At 37.9% G+C, this 21,777-nt stretch overlaps 1 protein-coding gene across 27 annotated transcripts in view; it reads left to right on the top strand.

Moving 5' to 3' along the window:
- Window positions 1-21,777, top strand: part of ARPP21 (cAMP regulated phosphoprotein 21) — a 267,880-nt gene that overhangs the window by 118,065 nt on the left and 128,038 nt on the right. For 26 of the 27 annotated variants that reach the window (XM_065583668.1, XM_042860290.2, XM_065583670.1 and 23 more), the window contains exons 3-9: window positions 1,281-1,483; window positions 2,299-2,340; window positions 3,038-3,127; window positions 7,262-7,412; window positions 8,763-8,841; window positions 10,284-10,343; window positions 11,313-11,453. In XM_065583668.1, coding sequence (XP_065439740.1) covers window positions 1,316-1,483; window positions 2,299-2,340; window positions 3,038-3,127; window positions 7,262-7,412; window positions 8,763-8,841; window positions 10,284-10,343; window positions 11,313-11,453 — 731 coding nt within the window. In that variant the 5' untranslated portion in view covers window positions 1,281-1,315. Of the gene's footprint in view, window positions 1-921; window positions 1,011-1,280; window positions 1,484-2,298; window positions 2,341-3,037; window positions 3,128-7,261; window positions 7,413-8,762; window positions 8,842-10,283; window positions 10,344-11,312; window positions 11,454-21,777 lie in introns of those variants that run through there. The other variant, XM_005302673.5, reaches the window with a different exon arrangement.

Raw genomic sequence — 21,777 nt, forward strand, 5'->3', positions numbered from 1 at the left:
TACTTAAAATGCCAAAAACAGATAGTAGAATTCTAAATCCAAATGACTGATGTTTTAAAATCTTTTGTATTTCCATTCAAAATAACAGACAGAAAAAAAGTGCTGAATGTTTATTACAAGCTGTAAAAGAAACGTGGCAAAAGATAGTTTTGCCTAATAGCCATTGTTACACTGTTGGGAAAGGGCAAGCTATTGCACAGAAATCTGTTTCTGAAATAACTCCCCTTTTCCACTACAGTTGTTTTTCTTTCAGACACATCTTAAAACAAGAAAAAAAGAAAGGGAGGGGGGGGGGGTGAAGCTAAATTATTCATGAGACTCATTTGACAATTGATCAGTGGGGGAGGTGTCGGGAGGGTGTTTTGTGGGTAGAAAAAGGAAAAATAATAATAGGCTTTAACTTTGAAAAGCCTTTTAGAGCTTCTGTACAACAGTTCATTGTGAGCTGAGAGTAATGCAGTGCAGTTAAGATATCTTCATTAGAGCTACCTGCCAAGGGCTTCCAGTAGGATTTCCATAGTGCTGGAGCGTGACATGGGGTTTGGGAAGAGGCTTATGATTTTAATAATGGAGCTGTCAGTTTGATGTCTGGAGATGTTGACCCTGAAAGCTTTATTGCCAAATTTAGATTTCATATTTATATTGAATTATTACCTCTTCAACTGAATTTAATTTTTTGTGTGCCTGTAATGAATGTATTGGCTCTCTCTGTACACCAGGCAATAGCTGAGTGATAGAAATCTGCAGTAGTCCTCCTCTTGGTGGTGCTTTATTTGTGTGTGTGTGTGTGTGTGTGTGTGTGTGTGTGTGTGTGTGTGTGTGTGTGTGTGTGTATGTATTTATTATGAGAGAAATGCTAGAGGAGGGGAGCACTGACATGCCTATGACCCGGAAGTGTAAATGGGACATCTATTTGATCCATCTGACTTATTTTGAAAAAAAAAAAAATTCCTTTCCATCCCGGTCTTCACCTCTGCAGCAACTCCTTGGCTGTGGCAGGAGAGCAAGGGGTGAGGGCTTACCATACCTTAACTGTGGTTTACATTCTCTACCACTAAGCGTGTTTGAAACCAAGTTGTTTTATTTATCATATCTCAACTCCACTCTTCCCCAGTGTCGATTCAATATATTTGTTTTTCTGCTGGAGTGTATTGCCCTGCATGCCTGAGTTTGTTATTGTGGTTTGTTTATCAAAGGAAATGATAAACTTCTGTTCTCAAATGAGTGAAAATTTCACCTCCCTCTCCCATTTTTTGTTTTTTGATGTCTCGACTGTCCAGGTCACCAAATCTTGTTTTAATTTCTGTCTGGGAGAATGTCTGAGCAAGGTAAATTGAACCAGGAGACAGTGGAGGAAGCTGCCAAAGAGCAGGAGTCTGCCATCTCTGATGCGACCCCAGAGAACTGCATCATTAATAAAACGGAAAGCTTGGAAGCAGAGGAAAAGGAGGAGAAGCTGAGTGATGCCAAGACAGACCTCCAGGTAAGGGGAAGAAGGACCTTGGATGGCTATGTCACTGTGTTATCATTACATTTCCACTGTCTTTTGTTTGGCTAGATTTTTTCTATTCTCTTCTCCTCATGCTTCTTTCTTTCTTTCTTTCTTTCTTTCTTTCTTTTTCTTGTTACTTAATTTTCTTGTTGTTATATTATTGGTAGTATTTTTTATTGCTAAGGAGCCCGTTGCTGGGTACCCATTATAAAATACAGTAAAATATTTGTCTGACAGTTTTCCCTCTTGGGATATTTAGGACATTATCTTGATCTGATGGACTCTCAGAATTCATAGAGACTGATGTATTTCTTAGCTCTACAGTGAGTTTCATTTTAAAAATAACAATTATTACCAACAAAAAGCGGTGACTCTCTTATTATGCAAAACTAAAGAAAGATCATTAAACACTTGAGTCTTTACCAGATTAATATTTTTTTTTTACTTAAAAGGATATTAAAAGAAAGAGGGACTGCAATTTATGGGACTACTGGCAAGCTCAAAAGGGGAAGGAATTTGGAGCGGGAGAGAGGCTTACTTCAGCATTATCTTTTTATCATGTTTTTTATTTAAGCATAACATTGCAAAGCATCAAGTTTGCATCTTGTTTATACCGATCAGATTAATGCATACGTGTATAGCAGAGGCAATTCTTGGCTCCTCACTTTTTCGGAGTTGCATTAGGATGTTGTTACTTTGCAATCAGCAAATGATAAAGGATTGCTTTGAGAAGGATTTAATGAAGTATGCTGATATTCCTATTGTGTGCATTTTCCACTAACGTGACAATTATTTGTTACACACAGAAACGAGGTGTAAACCAGAACCAGCAGAAAAAGAGATCCAAGGTAAGGTTTCACATTGCATGCTGAGCTGAAAAGGTGATAAAAAGCTCCATTCAGGTGGCTGTTTTCCTATACAACAACGAGCTTTTATCTTCAGTTTTTCTTCATAATCATGTGGCACAAAAGCAGAGGAGTTTCACAAGATATTAAGTGTCAATCTCCCCTTTATTTAGCAATCATACGTTGGTTACTGGGCTTGCCATGTACTTGTATGTGTGATCTGTGTTTCATTTTTCTTTTGTAATTAATGTTTTGTTTGAATTTTATTTAAATGGAGTAATCCAGTTTCCGAAGCTGTAGGGATTAAAAAGATTGAGTAGGAGGAAGGCAGCTAGTTAGTGTGAAATCTGCTAGCTCACTCGCTGTTTTTTTTTAATAACATTTTCCAAGGGTAGGTCAATACAACTTTTAAAATTTGTCACTGTTCAGCTCTATTGCTGTTGGTTACAGGAAATAGAGTTGTTGCTTTGACTACGTTACCAGATTATTTTTGTTTTTTGCTTTTATGATTTTCAGTTGAAGTGTAGCAAAAGCGTTTAAAAGCCAAACCTATGTGTCAAATGACTTGCTGGACAGAATCTGCTGTAGTTTTGCTGGACAAGTACCTGACTATTTGAAATTCATTGGGATGATTGGCACATTTGCAAATTTGGGGTCAGCAGTAGTTTCCTTTGTTTTGTTTTCTTTCTATCTTATTCAGTCAGGAGCTAAGGGGAAACTGGTCCGGAGTCTTGCTGTGTGCGAAGAATCATCCCCTCGATTGGGAGCAGAAGGTCTTCACGATAATCAGGTACATCTGAAATCATGGCCGTTAGCTGCATGGTTGACTTCCACTTTCACTTGCATGATCATGTTACTTAATTGGGCTTTTAACAATATTTTTGGGGAAAGCAAAAAAAAAAATTTACATCAGACAATGCACACGATTTTATGAAGTTATCTGGCTTAGTGTGTACTTTGTTTTGAAATATTGAAGTAGTCTTACAGTATGTCACAGGGTGTTATTTGCTTTTTTTTCCAGACCCCCTGAAAATTTCAACAAATGGAAAAGAATTCAAAAGAATTCAGATTAAAATTAAAAATAAATAAATAAAAGATAGAATTGTTCTTTTCTCTAAGGCTATCTCTTTTGAGGCTACACCAGATACAGTTCTAAATACACTCTGGTTTCTAGTTCAGCTGAGATCCATTATGTATCAGTTCCCCAGTATGCACTTCATAATACTACACAGATCTTTGACTCTCTGTAAATACATTGGCAGAGAAGAGAGGGTGCATTATACTGAGTAGGGTTCCATTTTGTATTCCATTTATTCCAAAGAAACACCTTTTGGACCAAAACATCTTGGCAATTCGATCCAGCAGATTCAGATTCCGGAAAACAGTTCTAGGCTCACTTGCAAAAAAACAAACAAACAAAAAAAAGACCCCAAAAAACCCAAAACCAAAAACTGTCACAATCATTTTCACTTGACCAGGCAAACAAGATTTTTTTTAAATAATAATAAAAAAACCCTTAAAAGCTGCCAGCATTGGTACTTGAAGATTCAGTTGTTTTATTGGCAAATGAGATTAGCCATAGAGAGAAAGAGATTGAGAAAATGACTTTTGTGAGCTCAGAACAAAACAAACAATCACTTTTAAGTGTACTTTCTTTGACTTTCCTCTATTGACTTGAAATGAAACAAATTGAACTCTCCCCTTAGGCTCATAAGTGTGGAGAGGATTTTTATTTATTTATTTATTCATACATTCATTCATTTATATTTATTTTTTGAAAGACCAAAAACCAGATCTTGTTTAGCAGCTGAACTTTTCCAAGTGTTCACTGCTTTACAATGATGATTATGCAGTAGGGAAATTGACAGGTTATTTTATAGTTGTAGGTATATATTTAAAAAATATGCTTTTAGCTTAACTTGCATTATTCAAAAATGTGTGGCTTTTGTTCTGCATTTTATTTGTGTTTTCTATTGTTTAATGGAGAATGAAAAGGAGAATAATATAAATATAAGAGATTGTATTAAACATCGCATGGTAGTTGATAATGTACTGCAGAGGACATGTGTTTAACTCCATAGAGGCAGGCAGGTTTTGGGATAAAATACTTCTCCCAAACCGCACCCTGATGCCAGACAGAGGAGGGGTCACTTGCACACATCCTCCGGTCCTACCCCGGTCTGACTAGTTACTGGGAAGAATTCTTTGACTATACTGAAAAGATCACAGGAGTTAAAGTACCCCTGGACTTCCAACGTCTGTCTCATGTAAAGACAATTGGTTCTGAATACTCGAGTAGATAGAAACTATGCTTTAATCTTATATTGGCCTTTTGTTTACTAATGCAGATTAGCTTTGCAATAGAAAGCTAGACCTGCACTCTCCTCCTTGGACTGGCTGAAGGATACTGGAAATGTTGTGCCATTTGAAATGGTTTACTTTTACTTTAAAGGAGAAAGAAGCGTATTTTGAGTTTATTTTGAATTACTTTTTTATAAGTTTATCTTAGCGGTTTACAAAGCACAGGGTTTTGATTACCAGAGAATGTACGGTACATTGCCAGAACTACAGAGTATGGATTGTACTGCAACCCTGATGTTTGTATTGATATTTGAAAATTTGCCTTCATTTTCCTGTGTAGGAAAAATCTTGTTACCTGTATTACTTGATCTTGAACGCTTACCTGATGATTCACTATGTCCTTACTTAAAAGGAATGTTGCCTCTAATGTTATACTATTGACTTATCAGTGTATTATTGCAACTTGAACATTTCTTTTGTTATTCACTATACTTACCTTGTATCAATGTACTTATTAACGTTGTATTTTACTATTGAGAAAAATCAATAAAAATAAATATAACAAAAAAATAATAGATTGCTTTCACGACTCTACAGCCCTTTTGTGTGTTTCTTCAAGAGCAACCAAATATTATACGCAGAATTGTATATGTGCAACACAAAGTAGATACTGTATGTTTACATGTGTGTTTATGCTACATGTAAAGTCTGTCATTTTTCTCTTCTTGTCAAAATAGGTGCATCTTAATAGCCATTTTAATAGTTCAGGATTAAAGGGCGGAGGATGCCAGTTCCATACTTTTCCTCTGTTTTGAAGAACTAATGACAGAATCACCCAGCATTAGGTAGCCCAGGGAATCTGAAGTTGTTCTGAAGGATCTTGTGGCATTGATTCATACAAAGTCCTGTCATCAGAACAAAACATTTACCTGCAGATTTTCCTCAGCAGGCGAAAGGAAAACATACTTTAGTCCATTAAGTGCAACTTAGCAGTTAGCGGGCTTTCTCCTGCATATCCTTATTTCATATGGTTGAGAGTTCCCATTCTCTTTTTATATTCAGTGCAGCATTCTGCTAACATTTCTGCCTTATGGTAACAAAAATAGAGATTGAGAAAATAAACCCCGGTTAATATTTTTTTGCACAGGGCTTTGCTTCCGTTTTTACAGTGCTTTGCATCTCACGTCTTCTGTACCACATTTCAGCTTCATGAAAAGAATAAGACACCGATTCAGCAGAGGCAATTTTGACTTCCTGTCTTACTGTGACACCAATAGCTAGTTTTGCTAGGATTTTTGTCTTATGCTTGTTTTGGTGTCTGATTTTTAGTGGTTCTTTTTAATAACTCTAAGATTTGTAATAGTTATTGCAGGCATGATTTGAGTTACTAATGTTCTGCTTTTGAAAAAATACCCTTTAGGTTAAAATATTGTAATGAGATTTGTTTTTCTGTACATCAGCAATCTATGAAAATTGAGGATAGAAGGGAATTTGCTAGCGATCAGGCTATTTTTTAATACTTGTTAATTTGGATGTCATCAATGATGCAGCCATAGCTTACCAATTATGTAGGCCCCCAATGTGTTAAAGGCACTTTTAATACTGCTGATTTTGCCACAGTTTGATGCAAGCATGTATTTTTACAAAACTTAAATATCTGATTTTGTTCAGTCATTTTTCTTCAAAACAGTGTGAATACTTAGCCCTACTTTCTTTTCCTTCTTGTAGTCAGATTCCATTCTTTTGAAGTTTATCACAGCACTGTTTATGTATTTCATCAACTATCAACTCGTTTTTTACTGTTGTCTAAAAAATCCAGTGTAAGTGGAGAATAATGATTTCTCAAAAGCAAAACAAAAAAGGCCAAACACCATGAATTCCCAGTTTTCTAACAAGTGCAGCTTCAAAGGAATTCGCAATCTTTGAAATGTCAAAATCTTTAGGACATGGATTTCTGATGCACTTAAGAAATTCAGTTAGCACACCCACTGTACTGAAAACTGCAGTACTCATTTTTTTTTTTAACCTTTCGCTAAGGGCCATGTTTCCAGATGTTTTTTTAAGTGATAAACCTGATTTCCGCAATGCATATTATCACTTATTGGCATTCTCTTATTCTCAGGGCCTGAAAAGTGAGTTTAACTTATATAGCACCATATGTGTGCATAACACTTTATAAGAATTTGCACAAAAAATTCTGTGGAAATTATTTTGATCTTTATCTAGCATTTGCAATATCTCTCTAGATATAGAATGGTTTATTGGAAGAAGAACATATATAAGAATGTACTTTCAGTGTTATAATTATTGAGAGAAAAATTTAATTACTGAAAGTGGAGAATAATGTACCTTTAATATTTGTAAACTCAGAGGTCTTAGTTTGCAAATATTAAGGAAGAAATTCTGACTTCAGTGGGAGCAGCACACACACCCATCTGAGGGCAGAATTTGGGCCAAAGAATGCATTATTCTCCCAATAAGATTTAATTTTACCCAATAGGAAAAAATTTATATCTGGCTTCAATTTTTCTGGCTGTGCACTCCTTAATGCAAATTTCTTCAGATTGGAATCCATGTAAATTTTACTGAATCTGGCCCTAAATTATTATATTTTTTTCAACAGGAATCAATACAACTACAGCTTTCGAGTTTCCCCAGTCTACAAGAAGAAGATAAATCTAGTAAAGATGACTCTGAGAAAGAAAAAGAGAAGGATAAAAACAAAGAAAAAGATAAAAACTGTGAAAAATCCAAGATCAGAATGTTATCGAAAGGTGAACTTCAAAATATTTGAATCCTTATTCAATGATTTATTATGGTCACATCTAGAAATTCTTGGACATGCATATGAATGTATATATCTGGGGGCATATATGTATTATACCTGTGTGCATATGTGAACTCTCTTACTCTCTCTCATCTTTCTGTCTGTCTTATAAATACACGTACAGTAGGAATGCATTTATCCAAAAGAGGGAATATGGAACGTGAAATTTGTATGGATAAGAAAAATGGAGTTTTTCATATAAATGGAGTTTTGAGATATATATATTACAGTTGTATTCTGTGTAGAACCCCTAACAGAGGATAGCAGAGTTTTTGTATGAGAGGGGTGTGTGTGTGTGTGTGTGTGTGTGTGTGTGTGTGTGTATGTATGTATGTATGTATGTATAATGTTTGTATATATGTATGTGATTATAATAATATTTACATAAAATATTCTATGAAAGAGTACAACTCTTTCCTGTTAATCATAGTATACTGTACAACTTGTTAGCAGTGACACAAAACACTTAGTCTGATATATTGCTTTCAGCCCACAGATGAATCTCTCATTAACATTATTGGGAAATCCACACGTGTCCCTTAACCTTAACTCATGGTCCGTGTACTGTAATACACTAGTGAATTATCCATCACATATTATAATTATGCCTTACTACAGCAGGTATGCATAGAGTGACTCTAACTATAATTATACTATGTTACAAAACTGCACTGTAGTCTCTTAAGGATAAGCAATGCCTACTCGGGGCAGATCCTCAGCTGGTATGAATTGTCATAGCTCCATTGACTTTACTGAAGCTGGTGATTCAGACCAGCTGAGCATCTGCCCTTACTTTTGAGTAAGACACAATAACCTATGCCGTAAATTAATTCCAAATACTCTGTCACGTGCCATTGTCATCTACCCACTTTTAGACATCACTAGATTCCAGTCTGTTAAAGATTTTGAATTCTCAGTGGTATGGCATATCACTTTATATATTGAACATATTAAATTAGACAAAGATGTATTTATGGACAGTACTGGATATTCAGCAGTAGGAGAGGGAAAGTTGGAAGGAATTTGGGTAACGTTATATATTTCCTGTGATTCTAGAAAGGACAAAACTTTGTTAGCTGCAGTGCTGGCACTTATTAGTACAATGCAGAGAAAAGACAGATTTCCTCATGCTGTTTTGTGGGGTAGATTGTCAGATAAGTAAATAACCTGTATGTACATTATTCTTTCTAATATATTCTTCAGGTTGCTGTCTGGAAAATCAAGTCTGCTTTGCAGAAATTGGCTTAACTTTAACTTCTGAAATGAAACAGTTGTTTGTTTGTTTTTTGTTTTTCAGATTGCAGCCAAGAATATACCGATTCAACAGGCATAGATTTGCATGAATTTCTGGTGAACACATTAAAGAATAATCCCAGGTAAGTAGCTCCAGCATGTTGTTAACTCCTAGTATAGTCCTAGAAATCTAGCAATTAAGCATCTTATAATTCTAGTTCTAGAGAATGCTGTTGGAAAAGAGAAATAATGGAAGCATCTTAAGTGAGCAAGAAGCCATAAAACAATAAATTTCTACCCCCTAGGCTTTCCAGTTTCCCATTGCTTAATTACTTTTCCTGAAATTTGGTCACTGTGCTTTATCTTCTCCGCTGCACAGCTCCATCTAAAGACTCTTAGCACTAGTATATTATAACCTATGTGATTGGAGGTATTTGCAACTCAGATCATATTGTGAGTGCCAACTTCTAGCCTCACTACACCCATAGTCTTCATTTGGAACTGCAAACTCACCTTAATATAGAATTTCATCCTAAATATATAATAAAGTTTCTATCAGGATTTTTTATATATTATGTTTTACACACTCTTTTCAACTGAATCTGTGTGCACAGTTTCATCCTCCACTTACTGGACATCAAGAAATAATTAGGTAAATACCCATCCACAGAGGGGCTTAAAAATCCATGGGATTTCAAAATGCATGAATTCACATTTTGTATTAAAGGGCACATTTTTAGCCTTCAAAGCAAAAAGTCCCTGAATTGTCCAACCTGTACAAGCTGTAATAACTCAAAGGAACTTGAGAGCAATGCACTCTGTAAGGTTTCTTACTAGGGCTGTTAAGTAAATGTGGGGGGTGGGGGTGGGGAATGTATTTGTGGAAAATTTCAACTTTTCAATGAAAGATCAAAAAACAAAAACTTGCAGTTTAAAACAGAACATTTGGATTTGGCAATGCTGCAGCAGTCCCTCATGGAAGGTGTTGTTGGATGCCTCATGTCCCCATTCTCAATGACTTCCTTGGTCAGACTACATGTCCCATGATGCATCATGGTTTCCCCTTGTGCTGAGTCACAGTGGTGCACCAGGGAAGGCGGTTATTTTGAGTTTGGGGTGTTTGATTTTTAGACAAAAAGTTGAAATTTTCCACAGAAAGTGCACACTTTCTATGACAAATTGAATTTAGTCAAAAATCCAATTTTCAATCAAAAAAATTTGTGATGAAAGTTTTTCAACTACCTCTACAGCTTACTTTTGTTCCAAAAAGAAATACCAACATTATTCAACTGCTCCACAAGCCACCTGAATGCAGTTCTTTGAGGCTGCGAGTGCTGCCAGGCTGAGCCCTAATGCTGAAGGGATTTAAGTCCATATCTTACCTTGCTCTGGTATGGATGGGGAGAAGGGGAGACTGGATTCTTTCCCCAGCTGCACCAACGCAAGGGAGGTTGGCGTTTTAACTAAAATATTTACATCATTTTTAAATAAAGGGAAACTTCCATAATTTGTTTTTGAAGTATCATAAAAGTATCTAAAAATGGTTTTGGTAGCTGACTCTTCAAATTGTTGTTTATTTTTACAGGGACAGAATGATACTCTTAAAAATGGAACAGGAAATTATAGATTTTATTAGTGACAACAAGTAAGTTAATTTCAGTATTTGGTTAGTTTATCATATTTGCATGCCACATATATCTTTTGCATAAAGCATATGTAAGTACTATATTTTTATGATATGTATGCTCATTTAGAGGCTCATCCTACACTGTGCTGGAGTTTAGTACCTTGCAAAATCAGGCCCTAAATTCCTCTCTAATAGCTGTCAGGAGGAGCCACTGCAGTAGGTGTAACAAAAAGCAAGGCTTTTCATTTTTATTATAGTTCTCTAATGACTTCCAGCTGGTTCCAGTTATGCCCAAAAATAATTGTAAAGCTTTCATTGCATAGGATATAAACCATGTATCTCTAGAGGGGGATATATAATCAAATATTATGTCACGCAATTTGCTCTGTGCACTAAGGTATCTTTAATGTGGTGAAAAATAAGCTTTTGTTTGAAGGGATACAAAACCCTGTTTTGCTCTCACATATTTGACATTTTATAATAAAATTATAGATTGCAACTTGGTTAAAAACAGATTGACTTTTGAGGGGAAAAATAGACATTTTAAAATAGAGAGAAGTAAGAAGATTTGTTGTACTAGAATAGCCCCTTGGTGTTTTGAACATTACCCAGTATCTGCTGCTTTGGAGGAAGGCATAAAACTTTCATGATATCCTTAGCCATTTGTGCAACATTGTATATAGGGCGAAAGTGTGTCTGACAAGTTAGTCCTACCTGACCCCTGCAGCAGTCAGCTGATGCCGTGAAATATGAGATTTGATTACCTTAATTTAGCATGTAAAAGTATCAGTTTTATTATTGCCTATAAATATATCCAGCACTTTTTAAAAACCAGCCATTGTAGTTGATTGTCTGCTTGCCTGCAGCATACATGTATGCTGTATAAATGAACAGAGGAAAAAATAATTACATCAGGTTTTAAAAGGTATTGTTATATTATATCTTAGAGATGATCACGTAACTAATCAGTGTGATATTTTCTTTCAGTAATCACTATAAAAAGTTCCCTCAGATGTCGTCATATCAGAGGATGTTAGTGCACAGAGTGGCAGCTTATTTTGGAATGGATCACAATGTAGATCAAACTGGAAAATCTGTAATTATCAACAAGACCAGCAATACTAGAATGTAAGTACTAGCCTTGTGCTTTTCCTATTTCCCTTTCATAAGGATCAGTTTGAATCCTGGCTACATGGTGTTTCAAAATTCCATTTTTGTAACGCTGAGCATTATTTTATCACTCATTCTGGTGTAGTGTGTCGTTTCGTCTGTCCTTGGAAGATTGTATGAGGATTTGAAAGAGTCAATCCGGTTGTTTCGAGTCAAGAAATTTATATAGTACCTCTAGAGTGGAATGTTTTGTTGACCCTCTAACACCCTCACATAGCTATAGAAAGCAATTTATTGCTTAACACGTTGCCTGGAGCTGTGCAGGTTATGAAGGACAGGTACTTTTAAATAACCCAAAGATGCTGGGAAGATATCCTATTCCCTCTTTCCGTTTCTTCTTTTTTGCAGTTTCCACTCCTGCCTACTGAATTGTTTATTTTGCAGCAGATTTTTTCCCCTTTGCTACCGTTTATTTTTTTTCACAGATTGTAGCTTTCCCCCCTTCTTCTAACTTTAAACCATTTTTATCATCATTCACTCTGGATTATAAATCTGTAATGGGGCTGTGAAAACTGTTTGGTCCCTATGATATTAAAAATATCTATTAGACTTAGATAGTCAGTGGGTAAAGTGGGGTGGGCAAAATTTTTGGCCCGAAGGCCACATCTAGGTATGGAAATTGTATGGCGGGCCATGAATGCTCTCAAAATTGGTGTTGGGGTATGGGAGGGGGTGAGGGCTCTGGCTGGGGGTGTGGGCTCTGGGGTGGGGCCAGAAATGAGGAGTTCAGGGTGTGGGAGGGGGCTCCAGGCTGGTGTAGGGAGTGAGGGCACTGACTGGGGGTGCAGGCTCTGGGGTGGAGCTAGGGATGAGGAGTTTGGGGTGCAGGAGGGGGCTTTGGGCTGGGACCGAGGGGTTTGGAGGGCGGGAGGGGGATCAGGGCTGGGGCAGGGGGTTGGAGTGGTGGGGGCGGCTCAGGGGTGCAGGCTCTGGGCTGTGCCTACCTTAAGCAGCTTCCGGAAGCAGCGGCATGTCCCCCATCTGGCTCCTACGCAGAGGCGCATCCAAGCGGCTCTGCGTGCTGCCCTGTCAGCAGGCGCTGCCCCCACAGCTCCCATTGGCCGCAGTTCCCGGCCAATGGGAGCTGCAGGGGCGGCGCTTGGGGTGGGGGCAGTGTGCAGAGCGGAGTGCTCTGGCTGCCCCTACTCATAGAAGCTGGAGCGGGGACATGCCACTGCTTCCGGGAGCCGCACAGAGCGGCCCCTGACCTGCTCCCCGGCTGGAGCAGGCCAAGCCCTAGACCCCACTCCCCACAGGGAGCTCGAAGACCGGATTAATATGATTGTCAGGCCGGATGCGGCCCACAGGCCGTAGTTTGCCCACCCCTGGGGTAAAGGAAATGTACACAGATTTAGTTGCAGAGAATAAGAAATAACAAAATTACAATTTATGTAGGTCTTTGCTAGACACCATTTCATCAGAATCACTTTTTTTATCGCACACTATTCAAGTACTACAGGCTTCTCAGGGCCTGCTTTTAGCGCCCTCACTCTCATATAAGATCTCCCTTTCCAGCTTACCTGCATTTGTGCGTGTGCACACGTGTATGTGTGTGTGTTGGGGGGCATATGTTTATGTGTGTGTATGGGAGTCAGAGGAGAGAGAGATCCGGCATACCACTACTGTCATTCAATTAAGAAAAATTTGGAGCAGCCCCTAAAAACCTTACATTTTCATTGGTTTTATTCATTCCTATTTGTTTCCAGTTGTCCTTTTCTTCTCACATATACACGAACTCCACAGTGCAACAAGAGCAGTAGAATCTCGCTCACAGCTTAGTTCTCTTTCTGGCTGGCATTGACGGTATTTTTTGTGCTTTGGGCTCAATTGGTTGCTTTGACATGCACCTTGCAGACCAGTGGCACTAGAGCTGCTTTATATTGCCTTGCAAAGCACACTCTCGACAGGAATTGAATTCCAAACAGTGGTCTAAAGTTTATATGACAGCTTAGGTGAAAAGTCTGAGTGATTTCACATTGGATATTGTGGCTCATGGCCTAGTGGGAGAGACAAGGAGAATCATTTAAATTGCTTACAAAGCCAGCGTCGCAACTGGCACTAATTGACATCTTTGCTGGCAGGCTGAGCAGAGAGGCCAAACACTGAATGGTCTTGCAGACTGAAGTACCCTTTTTACTCTGGAGGTGCTCCCTGCAGGTCATAGTTAAGGCACATAGATAGAACCATGTGGGAAAATTTGTCCTGCCACTGTCCATAGTGTACTTGTTCCACAGAGAAACGGAAATTTCCAGCCATCTGCATTGTCACAGTCTAGTTTCTTTCATTAGCACTAAGTAAAACTGAATTTTGTTTGTTTTTGTTCTTTTAAATAGTTATTTAAGGAGGGGGATAGCCTAACCCTAAAGACACATTATTCTACCATGCAGCATGTAGTATATTTATAATATTTTAAGATACAGTTCTAAAATGAGGCTTTATAAATGTCTTTTTTTTTTTTTAATTTCCCAGATGCAGGAGACATCTAAAATTTCTTTTTCTGACTGAGTCTGGGATTTTATTATCAGGAGAAACAGGATGCATGATTAGTTTGTGTGGAGTAGGAAGGAAGGAATTACACCATATCTGATTTAAAAAAATAATGAAAAAGTGGGGGATCTCTATATAAACTGAAATCATTTTAGTTATTGTAGAGGAATAGTATTCCCACAATTATTTTTAAATGAAAAAACTGCAAATTTAGAATGACGTAAAAACAAACTTAACAGTAATAGCAAACAAGCAGCTACGCAGATTAGCTGTATGAACAGATAGATGGTTTTGAATCAGTTAAATGTTCTTTTAAATATGAATAAGATATAAATTAATAAAATGGATATTGGAAGTCCCTATTGGCCATCTATGTAGCCATTATCAACTGGAAGTTTCTCATAGGATTTTCATGGGAGCAGGATCAAACCCTTTGCGTTAGATTGTGACATGGGCTACACAATCAACAAGCAAGAGAGAGTAAGGACAGCCCTTGAATCCTTCCATAGGGCTACCTAGACCTTAGGTCTGACTGCACAGGGATAAGCAGGGCTACCAGTCCACTTACTCCCATCCCAGAATAAATGGGTGGGAAGATGGTGAGGATTGGATAGAGCCTTTATTGTCCCGTCTTTTTACTGGCCAGAGTCAGCACAGAGGAGAAGTAATTTACAGCTGATAATACTCACTGAATGCCTGGACATTCAACCCATGAGGATTTCCATTGACCCTAGTTATAAGCTTCACCAGTATTGCCTTCAGTGTTTGTAGTTGCCATAAGCTCCATATTCCAGGTTTCAGTAAAGTCATTAGCTCCATTGGCATAACCCGCAATAGTTACAATAGTAATAAATTCTGCAGAGTCCAGGATTTTTAAAGATCCCAATATTGTATATGTTAGAACCTAGTGTTCTCAGAGGGAAGAGTTTTACATGGCTCAGAACTAGAACTCAGTTCTTGGAACCTTCTGACTCTATTAACTACCCAATGTAAAGCATCCAGAACAGAAGCATTTCTGAAAGTGATGGAAAAATTGCTTAGTGTGGTTCATGTTAATTGTAGTTTAAACCTAAATAAATGTTGACTATATTATATATGTAAGTTCATATATGATAGAGAAGGGCTAACCTAAAGTCCAGAAAGTCCAAAAGCTATGCATGTCAAAGGAAGCTGGAGCTCTGGAGTAATGTGCTGCTGCTTCTTCCTCTTTTCACATGCTCATTTGGTAGCACATTCTGAATCCCAAAGCACCACAGCCTGACACAATGAATAGGGAAGAAAGCTTGTCATAAGTACTTCCAGAATTCACAGATTCTATTACCTTTTAAAAAAAAATCTTTTGCTATCATGTGTTTGTGAGTGTGGGTGGGTGGGTTTGATGGAAAGTCATTGCTGTGGGTGAAGGTGCTACTGCTTACTCATCTTGCTGAATGAGGGTTTGTGTGACTATTCTGCCGCTGCCTGGTCCCCACAAGAGGGGAATGAGGATTCTACCAGCATGTACCGGTGGGGTGAACATTCTGATAGAGTGGTATGATCGCATCCTTATCTTCTGCCTCTTAGTGGACCAGTTGAGATTTAATGGGATAGAAACCTTCATGCTTATGGGCATAAACCATCCACCAATTACTTGGGGTTGAGAAGAAACTTTGGGCAATGTGTTCCATACTTGTACACTCTGGAGTTTTCTACCTTCCTCTGAAGCATAACATAAATTTATCACCTGGCCCACTGTAAGGTGTGTGAGTGTGAGAGAGAGAGAGTGTGTGTATGAACAGAACAAGGAGTAATGGTCTCAAGTTGCAGTGGGGGAGGTTTAGGTTGGATATTAGGAAAAACTTTTTCACTAGGAGGATGGTGAAGCACTGGAATGGGTTACCTAGGGAGGTGGTGGAATCTCCTTCCTTAGAGGTTTTTAAGGTCAGGCTTGACAAAGCCCTGGCTGCGATGATTTAATTGGGGATTGGTCCTGCTTTGAGCAGGGGGTTGGACTAGATGACCTCCTGAGGTCCCTTCCAACCCTGATATTCTATGATTCTATGAAGGTGCCTGCCTCAGGGGGCAGCTACAATAGTGTGAGTTCAGGGGAAAATGTGATTTTTTTTGTGTGTGTGTGTGTGAATATTCTGCTGCTTCCTGCGCAACCTGTGCTGCCTTTTTTTTTTTTTTTTAATTATAGTGGCAAATATATATTCCTAGCACCCAATTCTCTTTGGGATTTGAATTGTCTGCTGTGTATTCCTGAGCGTCAGCAGCATTCCATTGAAGTCCAAGCTAGTAGACCCTAATGGAGGTTTGGACCTTAGTTATCATCTGACATTTTGAAGGCTATCTTTGTAATGCAGAAGGACATACAGAAGAAGAAGAAAAGCGTCGATTAGTCAAATTTCTCATGGAAATTTTAATGTGCATAGAGAGATCATTTCTTATAACTAAATGTTCTTGCATCCAAACTTGATAAAACTAGTTGAGTGCACTAGTTCTGATAAAGGAGTAGTGGATTAAAACATTTTAATATTCTACATTAATGCTTTGAATTATGACTGGATTTAAAAAAAGTTAAAAATGGCCTGTCCAATTAAAATCTAAAAACTTTCCAAAAAACTACCTTTGGACAAGTAGTGCATGTGAGAAATATTATGCAGAACAGAAGTTTTTCCGAACGTTAGATGGAGATGGTCACAATGTTGCTTAGTATGGAATATCTTACTCTAAGTGTGATATCGCTATAGTGACTCCATTGTATGTATATTTGTCTGTCATCTGTGTCAGTCTATCATCTATCTAAAGCTATACCAAAATGTAATGTGAACACATGACAGTGCAGTATGATAAAAGCATACATTTGAAATGGAGACAATGTATTATGCAGGATATTCCAAATGAGTGCCAACAAAAACTGCATGTGCCACCTCTTTATTCTGTACATGCCACATTTAAAAAAATAGAAATAGATAAGAGAGCCTTGCAGCTGTTGTCAGTACTTGTACATATCTCTGTCTGTATATTTAGACTGATTATCTCAGTGGAGATAGATAAGTGGGGAGAATGCAGGTGATGTGTTTAAAGGTGCTTGATAAGTACAGATTTTAATTTGGCTTTGCAATTTGCCATATGGATATCCTCACATGTGGTGGGTGCAAAATATGTTTTTACGGATGCACACACACAGCTGCATACATACCTGCACATACATACAGCAGAGTTACTCAGCATTCAGGACATAGGGTGTGAATAAAATACAGTGATTATGTTTAGAAAGTGTCTTGTGCATTTGGAGAGCTTACCAAAGGGCACATATCTTGTGAATCTTAAGACTTATGATTTTGTAAACCCTTTTCAGTGTTGCATACCTTCTAACCTTTGTAGTAAAGCAGCCTATTGCTATTTTGTTCTATAAATATTATTTAACTCTGCTGCTATAGAAATGCTATGTTACAGTAGCCCTGTTGGAAGGTTTTTGGTGTCTTCAGTATACATCCAAAACTTGGAGTAGTATTAACATATGAAATATATACAGCAAGAGTTTCTTTTTAAACGCTGTGTCAGCAAAATGATACATACTGTACAATACGTACTATCTGTGCCATAACTAAAAAGGTATTGTAGGATATTCTAACCATCTATTTTCTCTGTGTCTGAGTGGCTTGAGTCACAAATACAGTCATGACATTGCCCATTCCTAACCCACCTGCAAAAAATAGAAAAGCCCTCAGTAGGCTTTTTATATATGCTTTGCATTTAAAGACATTCTTTGTGTCTATATAGATACATGGAGCTTTATTTATTTATTTATTTATTTATTTGGAAACCTTTATTGTGATATGGCTCTTGCAAATAGTATAGAATCTTTAAGACATCCCTATAAAATGGCAATCAGTGAAAGCAGGCAATTTCAACAACATGGGTTAGCTCTTAATGGAGATCCCCCCACCCCTGCATCCAGGCATGCCAAACATATTGGGATTTAAAAGATACTAGTTTTGTACCGAAATGGTGGGATTGGTTACATTATAGGCTCAGTAACCACAAGTTATGACTTCCAGGGTATATATCAAAATGTGCCTTTTCCCCTTGACTGATTTTTGTTTCTTTAAGAATGCATTTGCCGGGGGGGGGGGGGGGGAAGGGGGGAGGTTAGAAGTAAGTTGACACAAACAAAAATGTTTGCAGCTCTTTTTTAGCTAGGTATATATTCTGTAATCTTATATTTGTGTAAGTGAATGCTCATGTCTTGTTAGTTATGAGTAAACCGCAATGACAAGGCGTGAACATTGTTTTGTTGGAATACAGCACAATTAACTCTGCAAACTTTTTGTTGCACCTATCTTTAAAAAAAAATCATATTGTCTCTATTGTAAGTAGAACACGATCAAGGCAGTGATCTCATGAGTTAGACTCACTGTAATATGACCCATGATCTAGGAGGATATACATGCAAACATCTCTCTCTCTCTCTCTCTCTCTCTCTCTCTCTCTCATTTTGTGTGGTGTCTGAGGTACTGTAGGCCGAGATTTGTAACTTCAAGGAACTATGAACCAATTTATTTTAGTTTCATACAAAGTCTCCCATTGCAAGAATTTCTCTTTCCAGTGTTGGCTATATTTTGACTCTATTTTATTACTGAGATATAATTATACTGCGATAAAGCAAATCCCTGCATTCTGACCAACAGTCATTGTTGCCCAATTAGGACTCACATGCTACACTGGTATTGAGACATATCTGTGCAGTGATTATGCCTATCAGACATCCACAACTAGAATTCAAGGGAATGACATAGCTGAGAAATAATAGTGTCCTTGTTACCTCATTGGCTGAGATGATTCCTTTTTATTTTAATATTTATTAATACATAAAGCTCTCATATTATGGTCCCAACAATAATAGGATGAAAATCAATAAAACAATAAAGACAACAAATGTAATGTTTACAACATTGAGTCTTCTTCATGCTGTCGCTTTGAATCAATAAATGGAATTTATTTCATAGACATTTTCCGTACAATCATCAGGGACTTGGTGAAAAGTATGACTATTAGTGACTTTGAAGTGTAATTTGTCTCAGTAGGGGACTCGTGAGTAATAATAAAAATATTTAGTGCTCTTTATCCGAAAAGCTTGAAGCACTTTGCAGAGGAGGAGCAGTATCATTATCCTTATTTAACAGATGGGGAAACTGAGGCAAATAACTCCTAATGCCCAGTTCCTTAAAAAATGCACAGACTAAGCTAATAAACACGTCATGGATTTCAGCACTACATTATGTATTATACTGTAGGCATTAGTTTTTGTTATTACATTACTTGTTTTTGACTGAATACTGTTACACACTGTAATGTGAAACCTTCATACAATACAATTTAGGAGAAGAAACTACATATGTAATTTTTCTTGAAACTGTTCTTGACTTTTTTTTAACTTAATGATATTTGAACTGGGACTGCTTTTCACAACAGACTATCTCTTATTTCAGTCTTGCATCCATTCTTGCAAGGAAGACGTACAAAGAAAAAGGGTTTGTCAACTGTGTGTTGAGCTAAATTTGGCCCTACGATGTGCAATTTTTATTCCAGTCAGTGAGAGCTATGTACATGCATCCAAGGACAGAATTTTCCTGTAAATGAGACATTGGGGTTAATGAACCATTTCTAGTGGTTCCATTATTAATTTTCAGTCTAATATAATTTATCTAAACTAATTTGTAATTGAGGTGGACATGTATTTTATAGCTGTTTTATATTGTAATGAAGTATTAGTTAAACATAAATCAAAGGACACCTACAGTATTAGTCTGTTGTTAATCCTTGCAGTCACACTGCTTAAGCTTGTCATGAACTCGGAATTGTGTAGATGCGTGGTCAAATTTGGAAGATGGGACACTCTCTTCCTTGAATCAGTAATTAACCACTGCCCTGGTGTGGTGTTAGGGGGTGCTCTTCTTGTGACGTGGTGTCTTTTGGATGAGTCAAACTCCTCAGACTTGCTATGATTACTATTTGTGGTTATTAAAAAGATCGTGGCATTCTTGGTAAAAGTAGAGTTTTTGCCTGTGTCTGGAAAAGTAGTGGTTAGCCAAATCCCAGCTCAGATAATGACATTTTTCCAGTTTAAATCCCGCTGCACTTTCATGTCACGGTACTGTAGAACTGGAGGTCCAAAATGGCCTCTGCATTTCCTACTCCCACTCTGATTCAGTAATGGGTGGAGTAATTTCCTTAAATGCAGGAGTCCATTTTCAAAAGTGGGTACCTCAATCAGTGGGTGGATCCCTCTCCATTCTGGAGTTATGAAGTCTGAATGCATGGTGCATCTCTACGATGTGATACACCAGGCATGAGAAAAATGCTTCCTGTGAGCAATCCTTACTTCTGCACTATAGGCAAAGGGGAACCGTGCTCCTGTGTTCACATGGCAGACTTGGAGGTTTGTCACATGGAAATTGCTAGATTACTAACAGGTAGCTCCACCATCCAAGCCAAAGGCTATTTGGGAATTGGCTTCTGATGGCTGTCTAATGATGGAGAAATTATTCATGGCCTGAAGTGGAACTAAGCACATGAATTTATTATGTAACACTGTTTTTATCTTCATGTACAGGGCATTTCTAGAGAACTAATGGTCTCCACATTAGCCAGTCAGCTTTTGGGAAGTATGCTGCCATTATTGGTGATTTTCAGATCTTTGATTAATATTTTTTTTCTCTCCTATTTAATTCTTGAATTCATTAGTTAGATAAGGAATGTCATTTGAAGTATTTATTTGCGGTTATGCAACATCCTAATGTTCAGCTGTTTATAAGGTATGATACATACCTAACCTTGAATATTAATGTATTTTGTAATAAGCTGTGCTACCCCATTTGAGCCTCCATTAGCTGGAACTAAATTGAAGCTGCACAAAATGGTAGAAATTGTAAATATTAAGGGTTAAATCCAATCCAGAGGGGTGGGAGGGAAAAGAGTGTTCTACAGGTGCTGAATCATTACCTGCCTCCCCCAGTGCCTGGTCACGCTGGCAGCAGAATCGCTTTGCAGCTACTTATACTGAAACCTTGTTATTTACAAGCCAATGGCAGGTGGCTCCATGGAGCAGCAGATCCTGTTGCTGCTCCTCTTTAGCCTGTCCTGCCCAAACCGCACTCCCTGCTGTGCGCTGCCGGGGGCACAGAACTAAGTCCCGTGGCATATAGGGTATGACTCTGAAATAGACTTTGGGAGTCAAGGTGGATAATCAGTGGAACATGAGCTCCCAGTGTGACACTGTGGCCAAAGGAACGAATGCAATCCTTGAATATATAAACGGGAATATTGAATAGGAAAAGGGAAGACATATTGCCTCTGTATTTGCCACTGATGTGACTGCTGATGGAATACTGTGTCCAGTTCTGGTGTCCACAATTTACGAAGGCAATTGATAAATTGGTGAGAATTCAGACAAGAGCCATGAAAATGAGTAAAAGATTAGAAAACATGTCTTATAGTGATAGACTCAAGAAGGTCAATCTAGGTAGCGTGACAAAGAGGAGGTTAGGGGGTGGCTTGATCACAGTCTGCAAGTACCTACATGGGGGAACAAATACTTAATAATGGACTCTTCAGTCCAGTGTGGAAAGGTAGAACAAGATCCAGTGGCTGGAAGTTGAAGGTAGACAAATTTTGGACTGGAAATAAGGTGCAAATTTTTAACAATGAGAGTAATAACCCATTGGAACAACTTACCAAGGTTTGTGGTGGCTTTTTCATCGCTAGCAATTGTTAAATCAGGATTGGATGTTTTCTAAAATTTATGTTG

This window comes from Chrysemys picta, chromosome 2 (genome assembly GCF_011386835.1).
Source record: "Chrysemys picta bellii isolate R12L10 chromosome 2, ASM1138683v2, whole genome shotgun sequence".
Classification (NCBI taxonomy): Eukaryota; Metazoa; Chordata; order Testudines; family Emydidae; genus Chrysemys; species Chrysemys picta.